At 40.7% G+C, this 15,697-nt stretch overlaps 1 protein-coding gene across 1 annotated transcript; it reads right to left on the bottom strand.

Annotated features, from left to right (window-relative positions):
* Positions 1-3,427: 3,427 nt before the first annotated feature.
* Ropn1 (rhophilin associated tail protein 1) lies at positions 3,428-15,461 on the bottom strand. Its single transcript, XM_027936165.2, has 5 exons — positions 15,346-15,461; positions 11,853-11,970; positions 10,577-10,738; positions 4,418-4,593; positions 3,428-3,494 (listed from the first exon to the last, which is right to left on the bottom strand). Exons 1-5 carry the CDS (start codon positions 15,459-15,461, stop codon positions 3,428-3,430), a joined length of 639 nt encoding a protein of 212 aa, XP_027791966.2.
* Between the last annotated feature and the right edge of the window lie 236 nt (positions 15,462-15,697).

The raw sequence follows: 15,697 nt of genomic DNA, 5'->3' as shown, positions 1-15,697 counted from the left end.
TTTATAGGTTTTGTGATTTTTTTCCCTCAGAAAAATGCTAATGTGTACATTTCTGAAGCACATTTTTATGGAATATTATCAGAGGTGTTCAGGAGCTGCTCCAAGCATTTTAGATTAAGATTCCTCTTCTAATTCAAAACTGGCCACCCACACTGGAGTGTCCAGCTCCTTCTGTTGCACAGTCCTGGTGATCCTGGAAGTTGTTGGCTAAATAGAGATGATAGGTCTCTGCTTGAACAGCATCAAGGAGAGGGGAGCAAGGAGCATAGTGAAAATGGAATTGAGCCATGATCTTTGCATTTTTCCACTGAAGCTTTAAATGTATCTTCAGTCTTCACTTTAATCAAAATAGCTTAACTTAGGAAAGAAAGAACCCACTTCTTTTTCTTTATAAAATCCTGATTTTATTGCTTCCTGAATGTTTTTCTTTTTAAAGGAGAACTACACACCATCTGTTCCAAGGATCTCAGTTTGACAGCTTAACTGGGGTCATGCTAGGATTCAGCTATTGCCAGGCAAAATAGGAAGGCCAATGGGATGGTCTGACAAGGGTCTGTTGACAGCAAGGATCAATAGAGTCCTTGGAATGATCTCATAAGGAAGAAACCATTTGGTACAGTGTGCCAGGTTTGTGTTAAGTGTGAAATTTAATACAGCACATGTCAGTCACTTGTTGCCCTGCAGTCCCCGTGGACTTGTGCCTGACTCAAGAAGTTTCAAAAAGAGGCTGTGGATAATGTAATAATAATGATTAAAATGTTAAAACTTTTATTAAAACATCTGTACAGCATACAGCAGCTGCTGATGGCTGTTTATTGTGAACACCTATGACTTCGTGCCTGAGAGCCATTTTTCTGGAGCAAAAGGATCAGGTTCAGGGGAATAAAAAAATGCAGAAAGTTAATGCCCCTAGAAGCAGCCCTTAGTCAATGATGGATGAAGAGTGTTCTTATTCCTCAAATTGGGATGACTCTGAGATGTCTTGTGTGCTGTATCCCAGAGTTCCCTACAGTATTGGAATCCAGGGGTAATAGCTGAACAACACACCCTTTGTGACTTTCTTCCTATCTTTTAACCTTGCTCTTCCTCATCCCTCTTCACTGCTCTTGGTAGTGCCTCCAAAATAAGCCATTTGCACTTGAATCCCTGTTCCAGGACATTTTATGGAGTAAATCCCATACCTAGACTGGCATTAAGCATACATACAAGGCAATGAAGTTTTACCCAGATGAACCTGGATTCAAATTCTTTCTTACCAGTGACACTTAGCAAATTAATTTCTCTAAGTTTGTTTCTTCATCCATAAAACAGGGGTAATGGCCCTGACTTCATAAGGTTTGATTGTCAAAAAAGTTTTGAGAAGGTATGTAAAGCATTGCATACAGTGGCTCAATAAATACTGGCTGTTATCATTAATATAACATTTATCATATTGTTAAAATGGTAAACCCCAGTGGAGGACAAAGCTGTTTTCTAGTCTTGGAGTGACTGCTGAAGCAGGTTGGTTTGGTGCATGTGCTGTGGAGGCTGTTTCTGGCAAGCACCTATGAATGAGCAACATCAATAGCTTATAAGAAATGTTGCCACAGTGAGGAAAATGGTACATATCAAGTGTTGGCTTAGAGGAGCCATTGGCAGTGCAACGGTGGTTTTGCCGATTGAGCTTAGTTGCAACTGATGGCTACAGAGCTATCGATAAATTCATAGCTATGTCCAATATGCATCTGATGGCTGGAATTTCATTAGCCTTACTCTTGAGGGAATATGCTCAGGGCTACACAGATTGAGTTCCTGATTTCAATCTGCTTTCCAAAATAGACAAAGGACCTTTTTGCTTCTGTTATGATTATTAACTTAATATGGCTATTTTAGAAACTTCCAGATTAGAGATTCCCCACCTTTGCTCCCATCCCTTCCAACTCCTGGACAAGATTGTGTTTTAATGCCTTGGTCACAGTGAAAGAGAAACTGAGACACACCAAGAAACTGAAGGAGATTATTGGATTTTAGTCATCCTCTAAATCAGTGAATTATAGTGCCAGATTTCACGTGCAAAACGTCCCCCTTTCAAACAGCCCTAGGTCCCAGAGTGTGTAGAAATCATGGGCCACATTGGCTAGAAAGTCAGGTAGCAGGCAGGATTTCTTGTTGCCTACCTTTTGCAGGTGCAGCCCAATGACTCAGGGGGAAGAATTTGTTTCAGCCCCTTTGTTTCATTCTAGGTAGAAATCAAGGCCCATATAACTTCCCATCACATTCTCCTTTCATCATAGACACTCGCAGACAAATTTCTCTCCAGTTTATATACAGAGATATATGCCTACAAGCTAATGTAATTTTTGAGCAATAACTTTAAAAATATTTTTAACTATAGATGGACACAATATCTTTATTTTACTTACTTATTATTTTATTTACTTATTTTTATGCACTGCTGAGGATTGAACTTCAGTGCTTCCAATGTGCTAAAGCCCCAGCCCTGAGTAACAGCTTTTAAAAGGAAATAGTATTACAAGTAGAAAGGACCTACTCAGACCTTGGTATGCCTGGTGTTAAGAACAATAATCACAATTCATCTCCTCTACTTCCTTCAAGAAAGAAAACCCTTTAAGATCTAGTCAGGAGGTCTTGTACTCATGCAGGGGATTTCTCCTAGAAGGTCCCATTACATGTGTAATGTTCCAGAAAAATCAGCTGATACTGATACTTTAATACTGACAACTGGAACATTCTTGTAGTATGTCTCAGGGCCACTTACATTAAAATGATTTATGTTCATGTCTTAGTGTTAGGTCGTGAGCTCCTTGAGGGCAGAAATCAGATATGATTTATTTGTATATACCCAGCAGAGATCCCGGCTAGGGTTGCCAAGTTTAGCAAAACCAACCAACCACTAAAAAAATCATCATTTATTAGAAATTCAAATTCAACTGGGAATCCTGTATTTATCTGAAAACCTATTCCTGGCGCATGGCTAGCTCAATAAACAATGATGAATAAGTGAATGAGTGAATGACTAGCACAGGACCAGTAAATGTTGCAATAAACTGGTAAAAATGATTGACCATGTAAAATATTCTCATCTAAATTCCATCTAGCAATCACAAAACAACAGAACCATGTCTGGTTAGCATTCTGCCTTTCAAAATCTAAGCCTGGCTTTGACTAGAAATGTGCTTTCTATCCATACATCATCAGCCATTTTTATTCAGTGCCCATGTGGGAAGAATACTAATCTGATACCATGTCTTGTTCTGACAGTTTTACATCTTCATTCCACACAATTCTGATTTCATACGTTTGCCTAATTGTTTATTTGTGTGTACCAGTTGCACAAGAAAATTGACTTTGGATGGTGTATGGGGTTAAGCCATTGCGAAGTACAATCATCTCTGTATCTTCCTTTAAAATTGCCCAAACTGTGTTTTTATTCCAGCCGAACCCTGGGATTTTGGGTAAAGTCATTCACCTTGATTAAACCATCAGGACCAATTCTGTTTGGAAAAATAGATATCTGTGGTTAGTTTGTTTAACAAACAATCTTTAAAAAGATAACCTAGAAACAACTCTCTCACTCCAATAGTTCTGCTTCTGCTCTGGGTCCATCACCCCTTTTTCTCTTAACTCTTGACTGCCCCTTCTCTTCTTCTGCCTCCTCCTCCTCTGGTCAAGCCTGAGCAGCAGCATCAGAGGCACCTGAGGGATTGCTAAGACACATATTCCTGGGTTGCATCCCTAGAGTTTATGATTCAGGAGGCCCAGGGTGCAGCCTGGAATTCTGCATGTCTAACATGTTCCCAGGTGCTACTGCCTCTGCTGCTGGTTTCAAGCTCTCCAAGAATCATTGTCCCTATACCATTCTTTTCTTTCCCCTTCCTTGTTTCTTTCAGATCTATATTTCACATTTCTCACAATATTTCTATGTTCTCCAATAGGTTTTCAGATAAATAGAGCATTATACTGTTTGGAGAACATCATCAGATGCTCCTTGACCTCTGATGGAGTTACATTCTGATAAACCCATAAGTTGAAAATATCACAAGTTGAGAATGCATTTCAATACACCTGACCTACTGAACATTATAACCCAGCAGCACAGTACACTGTGGAATATCAGTTGCTTCCCTTCAGGATCACAAACTGAATGGGAGATGGGGCTAGCTGCTGCCACCGCCTGCATCATGAGGGAGCATTGAACGATATATTGCCAGCCCAAGAAAAGATCAAAATTTAAAAATTGAAGTTTAGTTTCTACTGAATGGGTGATGCTTTCTTACCATCATAAAATTTAAAAAAAAAAAAATCATATGTCAAGCCATGGTAAGCCAGGGACCATCTGTAGGGACCACTATAACTTGGCCTATTAGATTTTTAGGTTTTTTCCCCCCAGTATTCTTACTGGGAAAAGTTTACTTACACTTCCTGTTCAATGTAGTTTAGCATTCTGCTGACATGGGATGCAGAGATTTCTCCATCCACTTCAGCAATATATGTGTAGAGAAACTGGAAGGTGCTGAAAGGGATCCGTGGAGGTCCACCATCATGGTCACTGGACAAAACTTCACATACTATCTTAAGAGTTTTGGCAATGGTCTATAAGATACATGGAGAAAGTCACTCTTCTAGACTAGAGTTCTGAGATCAGTTTAGGTATAAGAGAGAAAACAAAAATATTGCTCTTATAAAATGAAGTTGACTATGATTTAAGATTCTAGAAAGTTTAGCATTTTTACCTTCAAATGGCACTTAATTCATTCTAAAAACATTGATTATTGAAGGGGTATCTTTTTTCTTTCCTTTCTTTGTTAGAGGGCTATTCTTAAGAAATTAAATTTATAAACTGCTAGAAACTCATAAGTTATTTGTGACTTTAATCAGCCAATTCCTTATTTAAGATGGGGGTCATTGATTTCACAGGCTATAAAATTAGAATTAGTTCTTATTATTTCTTTTTTTTTTTTTAGTTCTTATTATTTCTTTCCAGTCTTATTTCTAAAGGGTTGAGGTAATTTTTCCAGCTTGTTATAGTCTAATGAATTATTTGAGGAATGTCAAAGTCGGGAAGAAAAATGTAAGAAAAGGGCAATATTCCTTGGAACACAGGAGTTCTAGATGCTAGGAAAATAGGACTGAGCATCAAGATAAAACCATTCTTCTAAACATGCAGATACATCTAAGCAGAATCATCTATATTGCATAATACTAACCCTGGTGCTGCGGAGGGGGGAAATGAGCAGATGATGTGCCAGTTTTAATAGAAGGTTTGCTACCAAAGCAATCACACCTTACAATGAAACTTGAACATTAAGGGATCATATTCAGAACTGATCCTACGTCTTTAAATAAATGTAGCCTTTGCATAAATTTCACAAGTAAGAGAGTTGTGAAGTGATGGGGCAAAGGAAAGGAGTGATTCAAAGAAAAGACTGTTGAGCTCTGAATTAGCAGAGATAGGTCAGCATATATATCTTGGTGGTTTACTAAAAGAGATGGTGCACAGATGCCTTACACAATCTCCAGGGAGCAGTGAAAAATCAGCCCTGCGTGGTGAACTAGGGGTGAACAAATAGCCGCCATCTCTCCCATGTGCATGGCCAGTGGAGAATTGCTCTTTCTTGCAGTTGATGCTCATGGTTCTACTCCTACCCTTTGCCTGAACATAACAAATGTCTAGATGGCACTCCTTTTGCTGTGGTGTGTATTACCCAGGGTGTAAGTCTGTATGTCATACAGCATGCAAAGATGTGGAAGAAAATCAGCCTATCCTCCTGGAGTGACAGTTTTCCTTGAAGGCAGTGAATTCAAATGTTATTTGCATTAACTAATTATTAATTTTAATTGAGTCAATATTTAAATTTCATTTCTTTCCATTTAACAAGCATTGTTATTTTATGAAATAGAATCACTGTGCAATGATTTAAAAATAAAAATGATGCCAAAGAAATTTGGGGTTTGCAACAGCTGTGGCTCTGGAGGTGAAGCACAGGATGAGGCATCATTCCAGGGATTTCCACCTAAGAGAGGGGAGAGGAGGGTGGACATACATGAGGTTATCAGTGAGGATGGGACCCCATGACTGTGAGATGAGGTTAGCATGACAATGGTTTGGGGTACATTTGCAAGTATCAATGTATGTAAATTAAACTGAACTTTTTCCTTTTTCTTTTTCTTTCTTTCTTTCTTTCTTTTTTTTTTTTTTTTTTTTTTTTGGTACTGGGGATGGAACTCCATCCCCAGTGCTCAACCACTGAGCTACATCCTCAGCCCTTTCTATTTTTTAATTTTTATTTTAAGACAAAGTCTTACACTAAGTTGCTGAGAGTCTCACTAAACTGCAGAGTCTGGCCTCAAATTTGCAATCTTCTTGCCTCAGCCTCCTGAGTCGCTGGAATTATAGATATGTGTCACCACACCCAGTCCTGAACTACATAATTTTTATCCACAGCTCATTCTTTTGACTTCTCTCTGCACCCCTATTTTCTTTTGTTCTGTCATCCTCTTCGTTGGGGTGCTGTTATGGGCTGAACTGTACCCTTCCCACTCACATGTTGAAACCATAAGCCTCAGAACCTGAAAATGTAATTATATTCCAACAAAGAACTTTTTAAAAAAGAAGTTAAAATGAAGTCCTTGGGGTGGGTCCCCAATTAAATATGATTAGTGTGTTTATGAGAAGAGGGAATTAGGACAAAAGTAAGACTCTAGACATGTGGAGTCAGAGGAACACAGGGTGATGATAGTTTTTTTATAGCTATAAATATCTTTTAAAATGTGTTCTTACTAGTTGTACATGACAGTAGAATGTATTTTGACATTTTATACATATAGGGAGTATAACTTCCCATTCTTCTAGTTGTACATGATGTGGAATTACATTGATTGATGATGGTTTTTTATAAGGCAAAGAAAGGGCCCTTGGAAGAAACCAACCCTGCTGATTCCTTGATCTTAAAACTTTTGGCTGCCAGAACTGTGAGACAATAAATTTTTGTTGTCTATACCACCCAGTCTGTGGTACTTTGTTATAGCAGCCCTTGAATACAGTGGGTGTATCATTTATTGGTTATTAAAACAATAAACCCTCAAATTCTAAAGCTCTCATAGATTTTTAAAGATCTAATAAATGGATAAAAAAACTCTTTGGACTATAGCTTCTTCTTCTTTTTTTTTTTTTTTTTCTTATGTGGTGCTAGGGATTGAACCCAGGGCCTTGTGCATGCAAGGCAAGCACTCTATCAACTGAATTCTATCCCCAGTCCAAGACTACAGCCTTTTGATAAATTCAAACAAATCTAAAGTAAGCAGAGATCTCCATTCTCATTCACAAGACTTCTCTGTGGGATAGGAATCCATTTCACAGAGATGGCCTTAACATTTTACAAGCCTCATTTTCAAACACAGAGGCAAAAGGCTCAGAAAGGAATTGTTTGCTAACAATCGAGAAGTCATTCCTCCAAGTGAACACGATCTTCTACTCTCTATATGATCTATATAATCAGTCTTAGTGGAGCAGGAGGTGGCATAGGCCAGCCTGGAGGAAGGAGTGAAAGGGAAGAGGGACACTGGCCTGCATGCTGAAGCTTTTGGAACCATGTGTGTTAGGTCCAGAGAGCTCCTACTGGAGTCAGTATTGTTATTACCCAGTGGAGTGAACATTCCTGCCATGGTCTCTTCCACAAGGAGCAAACTGCTTCTCTAGATGGCACAGAGATCAAAACTAGCTTGCAAAGGAAGGAGGAATTCCTGGCTTGTCTCTAAGGACAGCTATGTGGATTAACTAGATACAAGGCCTCCACTGGCTGGTGACATTCTGTCTTAGTTTGGGCTGCTATAACACAATATCTTAGACTGATTAATTTATAAACAACAGAAATTTATTGCTCACAGTTCTAGAGGCTGGGAAGTCCAAGATCAAGAGGCCAGTAGATTCGGGGGTTGGAGAGGACCCATTCCTCATGATGGTGACTCCTCACTGTGTCTTCACATGGAAGAAGGAGCAAACAGACCCCCCCCCCCTCAAGCTTCTTTATAAGGCTCTAATCCCTTCCCAAAGGCTCCACAACCCCTAATACCCACACTTGGAGAATTAGGTTTCAACATATGAGTTGGGTGGGGGAGATACAAAGTTTCAGACCATAGCACTGACCTAGTCCACATTTAAATTTCCAGAAATGGTCCAACATGATGCAAATGGTATAATAGTACTGATTCTTGAATTCACAGGACACTCTTTATTTACAGACTAGAACTCTAGGCCAACTTCCCTACTAGGTGCTTCTTTTATAGGTATAGTGAGTGGCAAAGTCAGATATCTCGGGATCCCTCAGAATTGGAATGGTTCACTCTTATCCAGAGGTAGGCATGAGAGTGCCTTGGTGGGAACAGAGAAGGTGGAATAGAATCTCAGAGTGCTAGAGGTAAGAGAACTTCATAGAACTTTCAATCCAACCTCCTTATTTTAAAAGGGAAGTGGAAAAATATAGTTCACTTCATTGTTCCTCCACCCCAATTTGTGAGGCAGGTCTATCAGAGGAAAACTAGTAGCCACCTAGTAACCTAAGCACAGGAAGGGTCAGAGTATGACTTTCCAAAGTTGCTCCTGGCTACTGTGAAGTATGAATACAAGAAGGTAACTTGGACACCTCATAAGATGGTGAGAAACATAGACTGCCAAAGCCAGGGAGCAGATGAAGACAACCTGGAAGAGATTTCAGAGGTTCCCAGCAGGAGTGACAACTGAGATGAGCCTAGGGGGTGGGGGAGCATCATCAGACTTTGCATAATCAGAGAGACACCAAAAACTTAAGCTGTAAGCAGTTTGTGATCAGAGGAAGGCAGGAAAGTACTAGGAGGCATGGGAACCCCTTTACTTGGCTGCTCTGAGGTCCTAAACCACCCCAGAGAGAATGGTGAGGCGAAACCTGAGAGAGACAGTTACCTGTAGGCAGTTTCAATTATTGCATCAGACTAAACTCCTGGATTGAATGGAATCTACTTATCTTCCTCTTCTACCCTTTTCAGGTGGGATAAATCAAGGTCATCAGAATTAACTTTAGATAAGATAAAAAACTATACCCCACCAGAAAACAAAAACAAAACCAGAAACAAACAAACAAAAAACCCCACACATACACCTCTGAATGTGATATGAATAAACTTGTAGGCCTGTGAGAATTTTATGTGTGATTTTAATTTTCTCTTTTGTAATTTCTTCCAATACTTGAGGCTTGGTTTCTTTTTTTTTTTTTTTGGTGGGGGTGGGTGGTAGGGAAGGCACTGGGGATTGAACCCAAGCATGCTTCACCACTGAGCTATATCTCCAGTCCTTTTTATTTATTATTTTGAAACAGGGAGAGTGTTATTAAGTTGCTGAGGCTGTCCTTGAACTTGCAATTCTCCTGCCTCAGCTTCTTGGATCCCTGGGGTTTATAACAGGCATGTGCCGAAGCATCCAGTTCTTGAGCCCCCCCCCCCACACACACACACAGAAGAGATATCAGTTGTGATTGACAGCTCATTTGCCCATGCTACCTTTTCCTCTCTTCTTTGGAGGATAGTAATTTATTTGTTATATAAGGACAATAAAGAAAAAAATCAACCCATAAGGCTCTCCTTTTCTTCTATCTAAAGAAGTGATTATGATAAAGGTCACCGGGGAAACCCAAAAGTTGAACTACAGTATTTCTGCTAAATTTGCTCAGAAACAGAATGTCAAATATGTGTTCCAAGCATATTGGAGAAGAAAGAACAAGATCGTGTTTAGATGTGCTGAATAATTCAAACTACCTTTTCATACCAGTTGGTTTGGGCTGAGGTGATAATTTCCTCATTAATGCTTAAATTTGTATGTATCATTTCAGGGATAGTTTTAAAACTGAATAATTTTGATTCATTTTTATTTAAGGTATCATAACAATTATTAACAAGGGTGAGTTCACATATAAGATACCTAAAAAACTGTTTTTAGCATCTTTTGCTTCAAAACAGGAAAATGGCTTTTCTAGTTGCGAAACAAGTCAAATTTGGAAAAGGCATGAATTTGTATGAACATCCTGTATGCACAGTGATGTCATAACTGTAGTTCTAGAAATAGCCTCATCTCTCTTTGCTTGCTTTCTTATCTCTGATCATTGCATCCAATTATGTTTATCTAATAGTCATTTTCTATAAGGCTACACCCCTTTTTAAAAGTCACTATTGGTATATCTTGAAGGTGTCTGGAATCTACAAGTGAGCAAGTCTTATTCTATAGCTGGCTCTTGGTTATCTCTAGGAATTATAAATGAAAGGTGTGGAGTGGGGTGAAAATAAATCTGAGGGCAATGATCAAATTTCACAAATAATTTGAACTGTCCCTAGAACCTGATGATAATTCTCTTCTCTCTCTCCTCCCATCTCCTGCTTCCAGCTGATGCATACAGAAATGCATTTCTTAATTCAGAGAGGAGGAGAAGACAAAAAGAAGCAGGCTCGTCATTAGCCCTGGAGGGGTGATAATGTGAATTATCCTTCCAAGTCTGGAGGAAGATTTTCCCTTAAGGAACTCAAGGAGGGTGGGGGGGGGGGGCTAACTTACAACTCCAAGAGAGCTGCAGGAAAGGGCTAAGAACTTCAGCCACTCGATCTCCTCCGTGAAGCGACCCACGTTCATCACACTATTAAACAGATCTGTTGGCAGATTCAACACCTTCCACATCTGAGCCAGTTCATTGGCATGGATGATCAGCCTGCCACCAACCTGCAGGGCAGGGGACAGACAAAATATAAAGAATGAGGGGAAAGGTAGGAGATGCCCTGATTGGCAGGTCAGTCCCCAAGTTCTGCCAGCATATGTAAAGGGGTGGGGTTGAGGGTAGGTATTAATTAGGGAGGTCAGAGGACCCTCTTTGGCAGTTCTTCCTGCAAGGCCTACTGAAGAGCATGCTGAGATATCATTTAATATGCATATATATTTTGTAATTTCAGATGTCAGAATTATATTAGAGATAGACATAGGGTCTCTTGCTTCCAAGTCTCCACTGAATTCTTTGCACTGGATCTCATTTACCTCCCATTTCCCCAGGAATGACGTGGGGAACATGGCTGATGTGTAGGGGTTGAGACTGGATGCCTAATGTTGTTTGATCTCACTCTAGAGCTCTGTCAGGCTCAATGCACAAGGAACTTGGAAGTTAAAAGGACAGGAGTGAATGACTGACTGAACAAGGTGACGAGGGCACAGCTGCCCCAGTGAAGCCCCAACCCCTTTCCTAGCCCTCTGATTCTAATAAAACACTAAATCTCTGGAACTGAGGTCGTTGGCTAAGTCAGTCCTGAATTGCCTCAGATCTCTCTGTCCAAGATCTTAGGGCAAGGAATGGTGGTGCTAATCCATATTTTTTTGAGAATTGGCCAAACCACAAACTTTCTCAAGCCAGTTTCTCCTCATTCATTTATCAGGCAACTTCTAGGATGACAGGGCTGGGGAGAATGTCAGGGTGTTCCCTAAAAACTAGGCTATGTTTGCACTGGGGAACTACAATAAGCTCCTCCCCAAAGTGGGATGGCCGCATGTCATGGCCTTGTTGATCCATCTGGGAGACACTTTCAAGCAACTGCAGACCCATATTTTTCAGGAGAGAAGGATTAGCACTGCACTGAGTCCCTGGGCATTGTGTCAGCTTAAGGGGATCTGTGATGGCCCCATGACAAGCTAGCCCTTGGCCTATTCAATTTACCCAAGGGGACATTTACCTTCAGGGCAAGATTTAGTGAACTTTAGGGTCCTGCTAAGTGAACAGCTGACTGGCAGAGGAACAGATGGCCTCTGTTTGTACCTATGGAGCAGCAACCTTTCCCTGCATGCCTCTTACCCGAGAATGCAGGATCTTTAACAGCTCAGGTGTGAGCTCCGCCCAGTTGGACAAAGCAACTCGCTCAGACCGCTCTCTCACTGGAGGGATCTCTCCACGGGACATAGACCCAAAATAACTGTAAGACAAAAATTAACAGGGATAGGAAGGGCAGCAGAATAGAATAGACATTATGATTGATGTATGTACATTCCATGTATGTATTATATGTCAAAATACATTCTGCTGTCATGTATGACTAAAAAACATAATTAAATAAAAATAAAAATTAAAAAAAAAAAATTAGCAGGGTGGAGGAGTCCCATGGTCCAGGAGGCTGCTTCAGGAATTTCCTTTTCCTCTCCTCAACTCATTTTTAAGGGAAGGGGGTAGAGGAAAGAACATTTTGAAAGCATTTAGACACTGTGCTTAGTTCATTTGCATATGAGAAAAGCCTGATTGTGTTACTTTCCACTTAAGAAATGGAGCATGCTTAGGGTATAAAAGTTTGTTTCTAAGGTTGAAGAATATTCAAACCAACTAAAGTGTGTTGTGCAATTATGTTGGGGCATATTCGGTCAAGTTTTGTTTTGTTTTTCCCCAAATCATCCCTCCTAGTGTTTCATATACACAGAGGGTCATATATCCTAGGATACATACGTATAGGATATATATATGCATGTGTACATCTGTGTTGTATCAGGCAGTGGGTGGGGAAGAGAATTTGGAAGAGAACAAAAGTGATTTGCCTGAGAAAGGGGAGGGAATAGAATGGCTCCCAGGGTGAGTGAGGAAGGGTTTCTGGCTGGGGAGAGGCCTGAGGCTTCACCAAGGAAGACAGAGAAGACTGGCAGGGTACTAAGGGAGGCTCAGGAGAGAAGACAAGCCAAAGAAGGTTTCAAGCTTAATATGATACGCATGAGGCAAAACGCTTCTCTTGTTTCCTCAACAATTTCAGTAAAATTGCCTGGTCACCACTGCTTTGTGAATGAAGTGGACTTTGGGGGACAATGTGGAAAATAGACTAAGTTCTATTTCAGTATTGGCATGGATGGAAAGAGGCTGTCTGCAGCAGGGAATGGGTATGAGCAGGTGACATGGTGGTTGATGCTATATAGCAGGGTGTGTCTCCATCAAAAGTCTTGTTACTGTCTATGCCTGAATCAATAACTTCTGGCCTTTATTTTCTCCAGATAGCATGAAAAGAACAGAGTAGAAATTTCATAGCAGCCCATTTTAGGGTGAAACCATACAATAGAGTTAACCATTGCCTGTCTTTTAAGACACAGAGCATTCAAAGCTAAAACCACATGGCCTAAAACAGCACCCTCCAAGTTCTCTCTTGGAGGATGTCAACAGGAAGGGTAGAAGAAATGCTTCAAGGGCACTTCTAAACAATGTGCATGAGAACTCTCTACAGACAGGTCAGTATTGCAATGGGTATGGGTGCAGCATGACAACTGAAGTTGGGTATAACCTCAGGCTCTGTAACCAGACTTGGGTGATATAAACCGAGGGTAATGACACCATGGCACCTCATTGTACAGAAGTTACTACCCAGGTGGAGAGTGACATTCATTATTCTCAGCATTCTTCAAACATCTTTAGACTTTTTAGTGGAGCTGAATAGATAGAGAACATGGAAATGAAGCTATAGTCATGGATTTAGCCCTCTGGGTTATTAAGCTTCATTTGAAAGTAATCAATTCTATGGTTATAAACAGTAAATTTGTATTGTCACACATGCCTACTACAGGAGAAATAATTGTATGTTCTGCTGAAATGCCTGGTAGGTAGTTTTCTCATTGACAGCAAATATGTAGGGAAATTCTTGCTTGCAATGAATTAAATACATATCTTGGAAATATTGTGTGGAGTTTTATCCTTTAAAAGGGTACAAGTTTGTAATCACATGAAACAATCTGATAAGGGCTTTTCATGTCTAAATAGGATGAAGAGTGCTTTTAGGTCATGCTCTTTTTCACTGTAGTTAAAGTACAAACTGATTTTTCACGGATGTCTAAAAAATTTATAGCATATCATATAATACAGGTGCTACCAGTCTACAATAGGGGAATGTTTTCTTCCATAAATGTCAGAGGCAATATTAAGAAATGTCATTTTTCTAACTATACTAGAGTAGCAAAAGAATAATAAAATGGAGGGTTAAACTATTGTATAGTATAAAACAGAATCTGTCTGACTATGCTGAAAAAAAATCAGTCTTCTGATGCTAAAGTCCAATCTTAGAGGTAATAGATCAAATTTAGAATTGAAAACTAAACAGGATTCATTACTAGGTGAAGCAACTCTATTTATGTCTCTTTTTATGGCATAACTGGCTCACTCTCCCCTCCATTTCTAAAAGCTTCCTCCTAGTCCAGCCCAAGAGTGCAGAACACTGGCTCAGAAACTCTGTAAGACCCTCTTGGAAGACATTTTATACCATCTGAAAGGTGTTCACAGCTCTCCTCCCCTTCTGCTCAGAACACCTACTCACCCTCAGGCTGAGAACATTCTTCCTTCCCCCAACTACAGGGCTCCTCCGCAGTCTCCCTTCATCCTCCTTTCCCACTGAATTACTATTAAGGAAGTAATCATCATAGTAAAAATAGTCAGATCCAGGAGGTCTGGTTAGTTTCCAACTCCTGCCCCAAGCCCTGGTTACCCAGTTTCCAACAGGAGTGTTTGTCTAAGAAGCAATTTCATAGCTGAGAGGGTTTCTGCATAAAGCTGCTTCAGCGCAAGCCAGCAGCTATTGTGCAAGCTCCATTGACTGAGCAGGCTCTGGGGGCTCTTGGAAAAGGGGCACCTGTGCACACCGCTCACAACCAAGCCTGACCTCGTCACTCTCATCTGTTGCCTTCTCCAAAATGCCTCGTGACTGTGTGGACACCTTTATGCTGAGAGAACAGATTCGTTCAAAGAAACCTTAAAGAAAACAGTAATTTCCCCAAAGGTAAGATACAAAGTATCTCTAGTCCGGCGCAAGTCGTGGAGAAATGTGTCTCATTACAGGAAAGGCCCAGTTTGGAAAGATCCACCCGCTCCACCCCGCGGGCCAGCTCCTGCCTCCCCCAGGTGCCCTGCCATCTAGCGGCGAGACAGGAGAACGAGGTCCAGGTTTCATCCAGGCTAACCCGCCTGGGAAATTCCGTGCTTCCCTTTTCACTGGGACAGAGGGACGCGATGCAGGCAGGGGCGGGCGTGTGCTGGTGTGATGTAGAAGTCTAACTCTTGCTGTTCACACTAGGACACTTGACCTATAGCCTTGGCGTCCAGCTGCTCAGTCTAGCTGTCTTAGCGGAGGGTATCTCTCCCCATTCGATGTATTTATATGTGGATTTTAAAACATCAAAAGCAACGAGAAAACTGAAAATCTGGCATAATTAGCCAGAGATTATGCTAATCAGTCCGGACTCTCTGGCTGCAGCCATGACAACCTCAATTTTTCATGACCCTTTCTCCTCCTTTCTCTCTCCGAGGAGACTGGAGGTGAGAAAGGAACACGTACTCGGCAGCCCATTGGATGAGATCCTGGGGCTGGGTCAGGATGGCGGCTTTGGTAAACTGCTTCAGCAATTCCGGCAGCTCGGGCGGGATGCATATTTGCTTATCAGTCTGAGGCATTGATTGCTTGACCTGTGCACAGGAGAGAAAATAAAATGGGACTCTTTGAATCATAAGATGACAGCAGTCCTGAACTAGAGGTCACCCAGCCTCTGTTTGTCAGTCTCAGTATTGGGGATTCTGCTACCCCACAACACAGATGCATTCTAGAAAGTGGTTTACTAATCCTTGGTTTTTGTTGTAAATAATTATGTCCTTCATATAAAACATCACACTTTAAAAAGTGGACATAACAG

Source organism: Marmota flaviventris, chromosome 8 (genome assembly GCF_047511675.1).
Source record: "Marmota flaviventris isolate mMarFla1 chromosome 8, mMarFla1.hap1, whole genome shotgun sequence".
Taxonomy (NCBI): domain Eukaryota; kingdom Metazoa; phylum Chordata; class Mammalia; order Rodentia; family Sciuridae; genus Marmota; species Marmota flaviventris.
This window is presented reverse-complemented; position numbering and strand designations above follow the sequence as displayed.